The sequence below is a fragment of the Nycticebus coucang genome, chromosome X, assembly GCF_027406575.1.
Source record: "Nycticebus coucang isolate mNycCou1 chromosome X, mNycCou1.pri, whole genome shotgun sequence".
NCBI classification, from domain to species: Eukaryota; Metazoa; Chordata; class Mammalia; order Primates; family Lorisidae; genus Nycticebus; species Nycticebus coucang.
The window spans coordinates 86278072-86290383 of record NC_069804.1 but is presented as its reverse complement, the minus strand read 5'-3'; the positions used below and the strand labels follow the sequence as shown (position 1 = coordinate 86290383).

The 12312-nt window shown below is 39.9% G+C and overlaps 1 protein-coding gene across 7 annotated transcripts in view; it reads left to right on the top strand.

Moving 5' to 3' along the window:
* ZDHHC15 (zinc finger DHHC-type palmitoyltransferase 15) overlaps positions 1–12312 on the top strand; it is a 266553-nt gene that overhangs the window by 154607 nt on the left and 99634 nt on the right. For all 7 annotated transcript variants that reach the window (XR_008377646.1, XR_008377645.1, XR_008377643.1 and 4 more), the window contains one exon: positions 391–517. Coding sequence is in view for 1 of the 7 variants with exons in the window: in XM_053580276.1 (XP_053436251.1) it covers positions 391–517 (127 nt within the window). In the remaining 6 variants the exon portion in view is untranslated. The remainder of the gene's footprint in view (positions 1–390; positions 518–12312) is intronic.

Sequence of the window (12312 nt, the reverse complement as noted above, 5' to 3'; positions counted from 1 at the left end):
AGATAATTTTTAAATAAAGATATCATAGGGCAGTGCCTGTGGCTCAGTGAGTAGGGCGCCAGCCCCATATACTGAGGGTGGTGGGTTCATACCCAGCCCAGGTAAACTGCAACAAAAAATAGCCCAGGATTGTGGCGGGTGCTTGTGGTACCAGCTACTTGGGAGGCTGAGGCAAGAGAATCACCTAAGCCCAGGAGTTGGAGTTTGCTGTGAGCTATAATGCCACAGCACTCTACCAAGGGCAACAAAATGAGACTCTGTTTCTTAAAAAAAAAAAAGATATCATATAATGCAATCACATTGATGTAGAACTCTAAAATCATGACATGACTGAAATTTGTTCTTTATTGATTTCTTCCTCTTTTCTTCTATTCTCCTACCCTGCTCCAGAGGCCTTCTGCACGCCAGTGTTTACAAGTGGCCCAGAGAAAAATGGGTTCAATCTTGGCTTCATCAAGAATATCCAGCAAGTATTTGGAGATAACAAGAAATTATGGTTAATACCTGTTGGGTCCAGGTAGGTAAACATTGTAAGAAATTGATACCAGCCCATGCCCGGAAGCAGCAAATTCAATTTTGATTATAGCATACAAGAGATATTAGTCCAATGTAAAACTCTATTCCCCAAGTTTTTCACTTTTAGGAGAGTAAAGACAAATCAGGAAGCAGAAGTATGGTAAAAATAGATATTCTCATTATTTTTTGTGGCAGTATAAAATCCTGTCTATCTTTTATAATTGAATTTGGTAATATCTATTAAAGAACCATAAAAATCTACACATCCATCATCATGGTAATCTATATCTGGGAATATACCCTAAGAATAGAGATAAACTATGCACAAAAATGTTCATCAACATTATTTACAGTTGATAATTTTTTTAAAAAACCTAAGTATCCAACAATATAGGAATGGGAATGTATCTATATATCTACATATTTATTTATTTATATATCTCTACTAGATGGAATATAATTTAGTTAAAAGTAATGACTATAAAGACTACACCGATGATGGCAGATGGGACGGACGTGTAGCTCACCTCTCCCAAATCATCAGGTGAGAGGAAGGGGGGTCTGGACCATTTCCCCGCATGTATTATTGCTGTAGACAGACAGCTAGAGATGTGCAGTGAATTGGTGAATTGCTGTATTTGAGATGTAATTTAAAACCATGGACTCTGTTGTAGAGATTCTCTCTGCTTGGCATTGCTGGCCAGCAGGACCCTCCCTCACAGAGGACAGCAGCATGCAATTCCTGGCAAAACCCATTTGACGAAAATTTATTCCTGAGCCGAGTTTAGCGACCCAAAAGGGGCCCTGCTCAGAGCCACAAGGGACTAAGCAACCTGATGAAAAATTGAAGGGAAGGGATTTCACCCAGGAAACAGACATTTTGAATTGTCCGAAATGGTGGGCACCTTCCCCCAGAACAACAGGAGTGATTAAATAGACCGGACAATTCCAGGTGAGGAATACTGGTGTGGCCTGGCAGTTCAGGCTGTGCGGTGAACTGTCGGGTGGCTGAACTCAAATCTCCAGACTCAAAAGTGAGACCCTGAGCTACATAAACTGAGCAGAAGGTTTCTGTGTGCTGCAGCCATGCCACCGGCAGCAACTAGCCCCTCCCCTACAGCCGATTGCAGTAGAACGCGGGAGCAGAGTGGAAAGATTTGTGAAGGGTGGACTCCTGCACTGAGTTGGGAGGTCGGATAGGAGTGCTATCTCGAACAGAGAAGCTGAGGTTGCACAACAATTAAATAAAAACTTTTACAGAAACTCCAAAATGGCGATAGGCCATTTAGGGTGGTTACCGTGGTAACAGTATAAACTGTGAATCAGGTATAAGCCTGGGAACCACTCACAGCGCCACCTGGTGTCCAGAAAGTATATTCCTACGAAAGTTGATCGCTAAGTCACACATATAGATGTATATTTCTACATATATACAAGAATAATATTTTTGTTGTTGGTGACTTTTTTATTTTCTTTTTTCTCATCATTTTATTGGAGGAACTATAGTTAATTTTTATTATTTTTATATATACTTTTTTAGTTTTATTTTTTCTATTTTTAATTTTTTCTTTCTTCTTTTTTAACGTTTTTATAAACACCACTTTTTTTTTCTCTCTTTCCATTCATTCTTCCTCTTCTTCACTTCTTATGGTTTCTGAGAGTGCTAACACCAGATTTCTAGAAGGTTTTTTGTTTGTGTGTTAGTTTTCTTTGTATTTTCTTTACCTTTTTTTTCTTTTCCTCAATTATTCTATGATTATAATTTTTATTGTAGTTCCTTTTTTATTGTTCTTGTTGTCTGTATGTCTACATGTTTCTGATTGATTGTGCATCTGTGGGCTTGTGTGTCTGGTAGCCTTTTTATCTGTTTATTTCCTCATTTGGTCTCAACAAGTTTGGTGTCTCACTCTGAGGTCTGGAGACCTGTCCCCCAGGAGTCCAGATTCCTGGGTGATTTCTCGAGGGATGTGGACAGGGCCTGGACTGCACCTGGTCAGTGCTGACTCTGTGGCACAGGAGTGAGAAGATGACAATCGGTTGAGAGGGAACCACATTGGAGCGGCAGTGCCCTAAGGTTCAGAGCAGAAGCCATTCTTGGCAACTATAAGACCCACCCACAGATATTCTGAAGCCACAACCCCTGTCTTCCTGGGCAAACAGAGGAGGCTAGAAATCTTCTCAGATGGCAACCACCGTGCAACAGATCTGGTACTGAAACACAGGCCCCATGAGTAAAGGGTTTGCCTCTGGCGGTACCGGCCTGGGTGGAGCACGGGGACTAGAAAATGCACATAAACAAATTAAAAAGCAAAGACCATATGATTCTCTCAATTGATGTAGAAAAAGCTTTTGATATTATCCAGCATCCCTTCATGATCAGAACACTTAAGAAAATTGGTATACAAGGGACATTTCTTCAACTGATAGAGGCCGTCTACAGCAAACCCACAGCCAATATCGTATTGAATGGAGTTAAATTGAAACCATTTCCACTCAGATCAGGAACCAGACAATGGTGCCCATTGTCTCCACTGCTCTTTAACATTCTAATGGAAGTTTTAGCCATTGCAATTAGGGAAGAAAAGGCAATCAAGGTTATCCATATAGGGTCAGAAGAGATCAAACTTTCGCTCATCGCAGATGATATGATTGTATATCTGGAAAACACCAGGGATTCTACTACAAAACTCTTAGAAGTGATCAAAGAATACAACAGTGTTTCAGGTTACAAAATCAACACTCATAAATCAGTAGCCTTTATATATACCAACAATAGTCAAGCTGAAAAAACAGTTAAGGACTATTTCATTCACAGTAGTGTCAAAGAAGATGAAATATTTGGGAGTTTATCTAACAAAGGCTGTGAAAGATCTCTATAAAGAGAACTGTGAAACTAAGAAAAGGAATAGCTGAAAATGTTCACAAATGGAAAAACATACCATGCTCATGGCTGGGAAGAATCAACATTCTTAAAATGTCCATACTACCCAAAGCAATATACAATTTTAATGCAATCCCTATTAAAGCTCCACTGTCATACTTTAAAGATCTTGAAAAAAATAATACTTCGGGCAGCGCCTGTAGCTCAGTGAGTAGGGCGCCGGCCCCATATGCCTGAGGGTGGCGGGTTCGGACCCAGCCCTGGCCAAACTGCAACAGAAAAATAGCCGGGCGTTGTGGCGGGCGCCTGTAGTCCCAGCTGCTTGGGAGGCTGAGGCAAGAGAATCACGTAAGCCCAAGAGTTAGAGGTTGCTGTGAGCCATGTGACGCCACGGCACTCTACCCGAGGGCGGTGCAGTGAGACTCTGTCTCTACAAAAAAAAAAAAAATTAAAAAAAAAATAATACTTCGTTTTATATGGAACCAGAAAAAACCTTGAATAGCCAAGACATTGCTCAGAAATAAAAACAAAGCAGGAAGAATCATGCTACCAGACCTCAGACTATACTATAAATCGATAGTGATCAAAACACCATGGTACTGGCACAAAAACAGAGAAGTAGATGTCTGGAACAGAATAGAGAACCAAGAGAGGAACCCAGCTGCTTACCGTTATTTGATCTTTGACAAAACAATTAAAAACATTCAGTGGGGAAAAGATTCCCTATTTAACAAATGGTGCTTGGTGAACTGGCTGGCAACCTGTAGAAGACTGAAACTTGGCCCACACCTTTCACCATTAACTAAGACAGATCACTGGATTAAAGATTTAAACTTAAGACAAGAAACTATAAAAATACTAGAAGAGAGTGTGGGGAAAACCCTTGAAGAAATCGGTCCAGGTGAGTATATTATGAGGAGGCCCCCCCGGGCAATTGAAGCAGTATCAAGAATACACTACTGGGACCTGATCAAAGTAAAAAGCTTCTGCACAGCCAAAAACACAGTAAATAAAGAAAGCAAACAACCCTCAGAATGGGAGAAGATATTTGCAGGTTATGTCTCCGACAAAGGTTTAATAACCAGAATCCACAGAGAACTCAAACGTATAAGCAAGAAAAGAACAAGTGATCCCATCTCAGGCTGGGCAAGGGACTTAAAGAGAAACTTCTCTGAAGAAGACAGGTGCACGGCCTACAGACATATGAAAAAATGCTCATCATCTTTAATCATCAGAGAATTGCAAATCAAAACTACCTTGAGATACCATCTAACTCCAGTAAGATTAGCCCATATCACAAAATCCCAAGACCAGAGATTTTGGCATGGATGTGGAGAAAAGGGAACACTTGTACACTGCTGGTGGGAATGCAAATTAATACATTCCTTTTGGAAAGATATTTGGAGAACACTTAGAGATCTAAAAATAGATCTGCCAGTCAATCCTATAATTCCTCTACTAGGTATATAACCAGAAGACCAAAAATCACATTATAACAAAGATATTTGTACCAGAATGTTTATTGCAGCCCCATTCACAATTGCTACGTGATGGAAAAAGCCCAGGTGCCCATCGATCCATGAATGGATCAAAAAATTGTGGTATGTGTACACCATGGAATATTATGCAGCTTTAAATAAAGATGGAGACTTTACCTCTTTCATGTTTACATGGATGAAGCTGGAACATATTCTTCTAAGGAAAGTATCTCAAAAATGGAAGAAAAGGTATCCAATGTACTCAGCCCTACTATGAAACTAAATTATGGCTTTCATACGAATGCTAGAACCCAGTTATAACCTAAGAATATAGGGAAGTGGCAGAAAGAGGGGAGGGAGGGGGGAGGTTGTGTGGAGGGAGGGTGATTGGTGGGATTACACCTGCGGTTCATCTTACAAGGGTACATGTGAAACTTAATGAATGCGGAATATGATTGTCTTAACACAATAACCAAGAAAATGCCAGGAATGCTATGTTAACCAGTGTGATGAAAATGTGTTGAACTGTTTATAAAACCAGTGCATGGTGCCCCATGATCACATTAATATACACAGCTATGCTCTAATACTAATAAAAAAAAAGAGTATACCACAGTGAAGGGAAATGCTTACTACATTTTTGTATGAGAAATGAAAATCCAAAATAGTACGTATCCTATGATTAAAAATATCAATAAATATTTATGGAAGAAAAATAACAATAAAATACACAAAAAAATTAAATGTTGTAAGGGCAATAATTTTGGAAATTATTTTCCTTTTCTATATTTTTTATATTTCGAAGTGAAATGCTAATATTTTATGAAGAAAAAATAAAATAAAAATCAGGAACAAATGAAGAGTTAGAGATTGTACGTAATTCTTAGAATTGCAACAAAAATATAGGCTGATCAGTGAATGAGGAAAGAACAGGACTAAGCTTGTGTCCTCCAAGTGACTTCATGAATCAGATTGAACTACCATCAAATAAACTGGCTCTGAAGTAGAACTTGTTTACAGCCTTCTTGCTGTCTCCTTTACTTCTCCTACTCTAACAGAGATACATTCAATTTCACTTATTTGAAGAAATTTTGTTGGAGTAGGACAGTAATTAAGAAAAATTTCTCCTCACACACACTCCCTGCCTTGATATTTTTCTCTGCACCAGCCAATGTATTACAGGCTCATTTATTTAAGAGATATAGTATAAAATACTATCCTGTCTATAAATCACAAGACAAATCTGTGTCAGTGGGTAATATTGATTAATTACTGTTACCAGCATTATCCATACCCTAGTCACACATATACACACACAAATGTGCAACACATACACATCATATCAAAGGAAGATCTAAAATGAACCTTCTGAAAGAGAGAAGGTGGAGCAAGATGGCAGACTAGAGACATCTCCTTGCCAGCTGCTTTTGGTGAGATAGGACAGCAGATTTCATCCCCCTTTGGCTGGGGGAACCTACCTAGAAACATCACTTAGGGGAACAGTGAAGCCGTATGAAACTCCAGGAGCCAAAACAAATGTCTGGAGTTGAGGAAGACCAGCACACAGGGCAAGTGCCAGGGTACAGGCAAAGGTTGGCTGGCAGCCCGCCTGTGGAGGTAGGAAAGGGCTGTCTTGTACTTTTTATTTTTGTACTGGACTGCTCACAGGACTGCCTTTGAGGGGCTTGGATGAGCAAGAACTTGCACAGCATCAGGCAGCTGAGATTGAGTGCTGAACAGGGTGAAGCGCCCATCAGCATGGTTATACACAGGCTGACATTGTGAGAAAGCTGTGCAAAAGAAATAGTCTGTGGGGTCCTAGTGCACAGCCAGCTTGGGGGCACCTGTTGAGCTCGGGCCATCCTTGCGGCAAGGTGAGTGTCCCCTCCTGGGGAACACCACTTTTTTGTCAGAGGGAAGTGTTTGAAAGGTCAAAAATTACCTGATAGATCTTGTAAGAGCTTTGGGATCCTAATCCCATGGGGACCGAGTGCTTGGCAAAGTGAACAGGCCCTGACCAAGGGAAAGTAAGTCAGGAGGACAGGTCCAGGTTTCCTCTGAAACAGGAGAGTGGTATATAGTGAAAACAACATGTGTGTTCTGTTTCTAAAGATGACAGCACCACCTGGTGTTCAGAGAAGATATTGCAATATATTTGTGTGCATATGTACACGTTGAACATAAAGTTCATGTGGAATTTAAAATAGTTTAATGTGGTGGTGGGGGTGTTGGAGGAAGATAGTTGACCATAACGATCATTCAGCTAAGCTCTCCTAGAACGGGAAAAAAGAGAACCCAGCCATACCTGGGGAGGAGACCTTACCCACAGTCATAGCTCAGGGAGCACAGAGAGGAGGAGGTGAGCTGGATACAGCATATGATCCAGAATGGTGGAAATATGATGATTTTCAGCAAGTGTTTGAGACTGGCTGGGATCAGCAGCCCCCACCTCCCACCCCCACAGAGGTTCAAGACTGGAGGAAGCCTTTCCAGAGTTTTCAGTTGTTGGGGAAAACGATTATGTTGAGTGGAAAGCTTGGAAGAGTGGGCGGACTTGACAATATACAGCAACCAGATTTAAATGCCAGTTGGAGTGGTCCTGCCATAGGTTTGGTGGCAGGCAAGGCAGCCAAACTGAGAAGGTCTCGGCAACCAGGGTGCTGACATTGTGGGAAGGTTGTGAGAAGCAGGTGGCTAAAGCATGGCTGTCTTAATTCCACCTACCAGGATCAGAACTTCACTCTTGGTACAGTCTGAGGGACTCCCGCACCCCATGGGGACTGGAGTCAAGGAGCACTGTGAGACCTGCCCCTGAAGGATTCTTGTGAGCTTTAAGATCCCAACACAGCAGAGTCTTAATGCTGAGGAGACAATCAGGCGATCACTGAAGGCAACTAAGTTTGGAATAAGTACGATAGACATTGCTTTGCCGGGCTCTTTGTCTCTAAAAACACCCTACAGCACCACATGGTGTCCCAAAGCCATATTGCAACATAATAACATCAAGAGCAAGGACTTTTGTTTGAAAAAAAGGAGGCAGTGAGAAGTAAAAAAGGACAAAGAGGTGAGCAAGAAGAAATAATACATGAGAAGAAACCAACCGAAAAATTCAGACAACATGGAAAACCAAACAGAGGAACTCTCCCAAGGGACCATGAGGCACCTCCTGCACATACTCCACCTATAAAAAATTAATAGGGGGAGTGATTCAAGATGGTGGTCAAGTAACAGCTTCTATGCAGCTGGGCGCAGTGAGAGTAGCGATAGTAGACTCCAGGCATCTCTGGCCCGTGGGTTTTGCCCAGAGGCTTCCCTTTGGTGACTCAGGAAGCCAGTGAGAGACTTCTGGACCCCACAAGGAGGATAGAAGTGGTGGAAAATCTGGCAAGTGCTGGGTGCATTTGTTCGGTCAGAGGCTGCCTGCAGCTGTACCCATAGCAACAGCGAGACTGCAAGCAGGAAAAGCCTTACCTGTGTGCTGTTTTGGTTTTCTTGGACTTGGGCACTCAATTAAACTGCCTTGGGAGATCTTGGGCCAGTGTGTGCAGATGACTTTGAGTGTTGTCTGGGGCCCTGGTCTGAGATGCTGAGCCATAAGGGAGCTAATATCATTCAGCTGTGTGCTGCTGGCACAGCTGCTGTGGGAGAGCTGCCCCTGTGTGTTGCAGTGCGGAGATCAGCCAGGAGACCTTGGGTGAGCAATCTTGTGACTAAGCTGTCCAAAGGAGAGTACTGAGACACTGGGGAAGTGTGGAGTTCCAAGTGTGGCAAATTAACAGCCTTGGCCCTCAGGTGCATAGTGGGAGTCTAGACTTGGTGCACTGGATAAGCAGGCAGCCACACTGGTAGAGAAACCAGGGATAAGTGCTTTCCTTGGAAAGCTGCTCAGACAAGGTTCATAGTTTGGAGTGTCTATTAAGTGGGCTGAGGACATTTTTGGGCTCCAAAGCCTGTGGGGTGTGAGAGATCAGCAGAGGCCTCCACTCTCTATCTTGTACAGCTGTATCAACATTGTGATTAACATCTTATACCTCAGAAGATCACCTGTTGCCTGGACAATATTCAGCAAGATATATATACCATTTGGTTCTTAGGGGGGGTTTTGTTGTTTTTTTTTTTTTTTCTTAATTTCAACATTTTTCCCTGGTATTTTTCTTGTTGTTAGTTTTTCCCCCCCATTATCATAGTTTAAATACAATTTTTCATTTTTGCCTTCTTTAACAATTAGAATTTCATTTTTGCCAGTGTTTCTGAATCTATTATTATTATTTTTTTTTCCTCCAGTGTTACCCCATAAGGGTTCTTGATTGTTTTGGTTTGATTTATAGTATTTTTGGTTTTCTTCTCTATCTGGTGGAGGTGGGATACTGTGTTTGATCTGGCTGGCAAAGAGCTGTTGACCTCAAGCGAATCACGCAACCCAGCACGCTCAGAGGGTGGGGGTCTTCAAGGTTGGATCATAGTACCATACTATACACGTATATTACTCCTGTTTCTTTCAGGGCCTTTCAGTACCCTACTATATATGTATATTACTCCTGTTTCTTTCAGGGCCTTTCCTTTTTTTTTTAATATTTCAGTTTACTCACCTACCTTTCGTTCTCTTTTTTCTTTCTTTTTTAAATCTTTTTTCCATTATTGCTCTTCAATTTTCTCATCCTTCTGGTCCCCTAACAAAAGAACTCATTAAAACTTTAAACAGCAAGAAGAAGTGAGAGAATAATTAGGGTAAGGAAACAGATTTTTTAAAAAGCACTCGTGAAGAAGAATCAGCAGAAAAATAGTGGTAACATGAAATACCAGTTCAGAGTAATCCCTTCTAGGGATCGTGAGGTAGCTACAGCAGAGGACTCCTCCTATAAAGAAATGTTAGAAATGACAGAAGGGGGATTTAAAATAAAGATGATGAAAACAGTGAAGGAAAGTGCTGAGAATGTTGAAAACAATTAAAAAACAATGAAGAAAATTGCTGAGAAAGTAGAAAATAACAAAAGGAAATCCAAAAAAAGAATCAAATAAGAGATGAAAGATATGAAGAATATAAAAGGGATATAGCAGATCTGAAGGAACTGAAGCAGTCAATTAGAGAACTTAAGGATGCAATAGAAAGTATCAACAACAGATTAGATCATGCAGAGAAAGAATCTCAGAAGTAGAGGATAAAGCTCTTGAGAATACTCAGATAGTTAAACAGTCAAAAAAGAAGAAAGAGAAAGCAAAATGGTCACTGACAGAATTATGGGACTCTATGAAACATTCAAACATACAAGTTATAGGTATCCCAGAAGAGGAAGAAGAATGCCCCAGAGGAATGGAAGCCATTTTAGAGAATATTATAAATGAAAATTTTGCTAATAACACCAAAGATTCAGACATACTTCTTTCAGAGGAATATCAGTACCCTGGTCTCCTAAATTCAAATAGTACTTCTCCAAGGCACATTGTGATGAATCTATCTAAAGTCAAGACAAAAGTAAAGATTTTGCAAGCTGCCAGGAATAAGCGCCAGCTGAACTACAGGGGCAAACCCATCAGGGTCACCATGGACTTCCCTAATAAAACTTTTCAGGCCAGAAGACAATGGTCATCTGTCTTTAATCTACTTAAACAAAACAACTTCCAGCCCAGAATTTTATATCCTGCTAAGCTAAGCTTTAAAATTGATGGAGAAAGCAAATCTTTTATTGATATGCAAACATTGAGCAAATTTGCCACAACAAGACCAGCCTTACAGGAAATATTTCAACCTGTTCTACACAATGACCATCACAATGGATCTTCAGCAAAGTAAATACCCAGAAATTAAAAGACAGAACCTAGTTTGCTCAATTATGCAAAAGACAAAACTCAGCCATGGACTTTCACAAAATAAGATGAATAGAATGCTACTACACTTATCAATTATCTCAATAAATGTCAATGGCTTGAATTTTCCCCTGAAGAGGCATACATTGGTTGATTGGATTAAAAAAACAGAAGCCATCTATTTGCCGTCTGCAGGAAATACACCTCATGTCAAAAGAAAAATTAAAGGTTGGAAGACAATTTTTCAGGCAAACAGAATTCAGAAGAAAAGAGGAGTTGCAAACTTATTTTCAGATACATGAGGATTTAAAGCAACTAAAGTCAAAAAAGACAATGTTGGTCACTTCAGATTGGTCAAGGGAAAAATACAACAAGAATACATGTCAATTCTAAATATTTATGCACCCAATTTAAATGCTTCAAGATTCTTGAAATAGACTTTGCTTAGTTCCAGCAATATGATATCCTATAACACCATAGTAACTGGGTACTTTAATACCTCTCCCTCAGACCTGGACAGATCTTCTAAACAGAAATTAAACAAAGAAGTTAGAGATTTAAATGAGACCCTAGAACAACTGTGCTTGATGTACATATATAGAACACGCCATCCCAAAGATAAAGAATATACATTTTTCTCATCATCCCATGGAACATTCTCCAAAATTGATCATATCCTAGAACACAAAACAAAACTATAGAATCAAAAGAATTGAAATTCTACCTTGCATCTTCTCAGACCAAAAGGCACTAAAAGTGGAACTCAACTCCAACAAAAATGCTCAACCTTACACAAAGGCATGGAAGTTGAACAACCTTATGCTGAATGACAGTTGGGTACTGGAAGAAATAAAAAAGGAAATCATTAACTTCCTTGAGTATAACAACAATGAGGACACAAGTTACCAAAACCTATGGGATACAGCAAAAGCAGTCCTGAGAGGAAAATTTATCTATTTATAAGCCTACATTCAAAAAACAGAAAGAGAGCACATCAAAAAACTCACAAGCCATCTGATGGAATTAGAAAAAGAACAACAATCTAAGCCTAAACCCAGCAGAAGAAAAGAAATATACAAAATTAAATCAGAGATTAATGAAATTGAAAACAAAAGAATCATTCAGAAAATTAATGAAATAAGGAGAGGGTTTTTTGAAAAAATAAATAAAATACATAAACCTTTGGCTAGACTAACTAGAAATAAAAAAGTAAAATCTCTAGTAACCTCAATCAGAAATGACAAAGGGGAAATAACAACTGATGCCACAGAGATACAAGATATTATTTCTGAATACTACCAGAAACTTTATGCCCAGAAATTGGACAATGTGAATGAAATGGCTCAATATTTGGAATCACACCCTATCCCTAGACTTACCCCAGATGAAATAGATCTCCTGAACAGATCAATTTAAAGCATTGAGATCAAAGAAACAATAATAAATCTTCCAACAAAAAAAATGCCCTGGTCCAGATGGCTTCACACCAGAATTTTATCAAACCTTCAAAGAAGAGTTTATTCCTATATTGCAGAAATTATACCAAAAAATTGAGAAAGAAGGAATCTTCCCCAACATGTTCTATGAAGCAAACATCACCCTGATACCAAAACCAGGAAAAGACCCAACTAA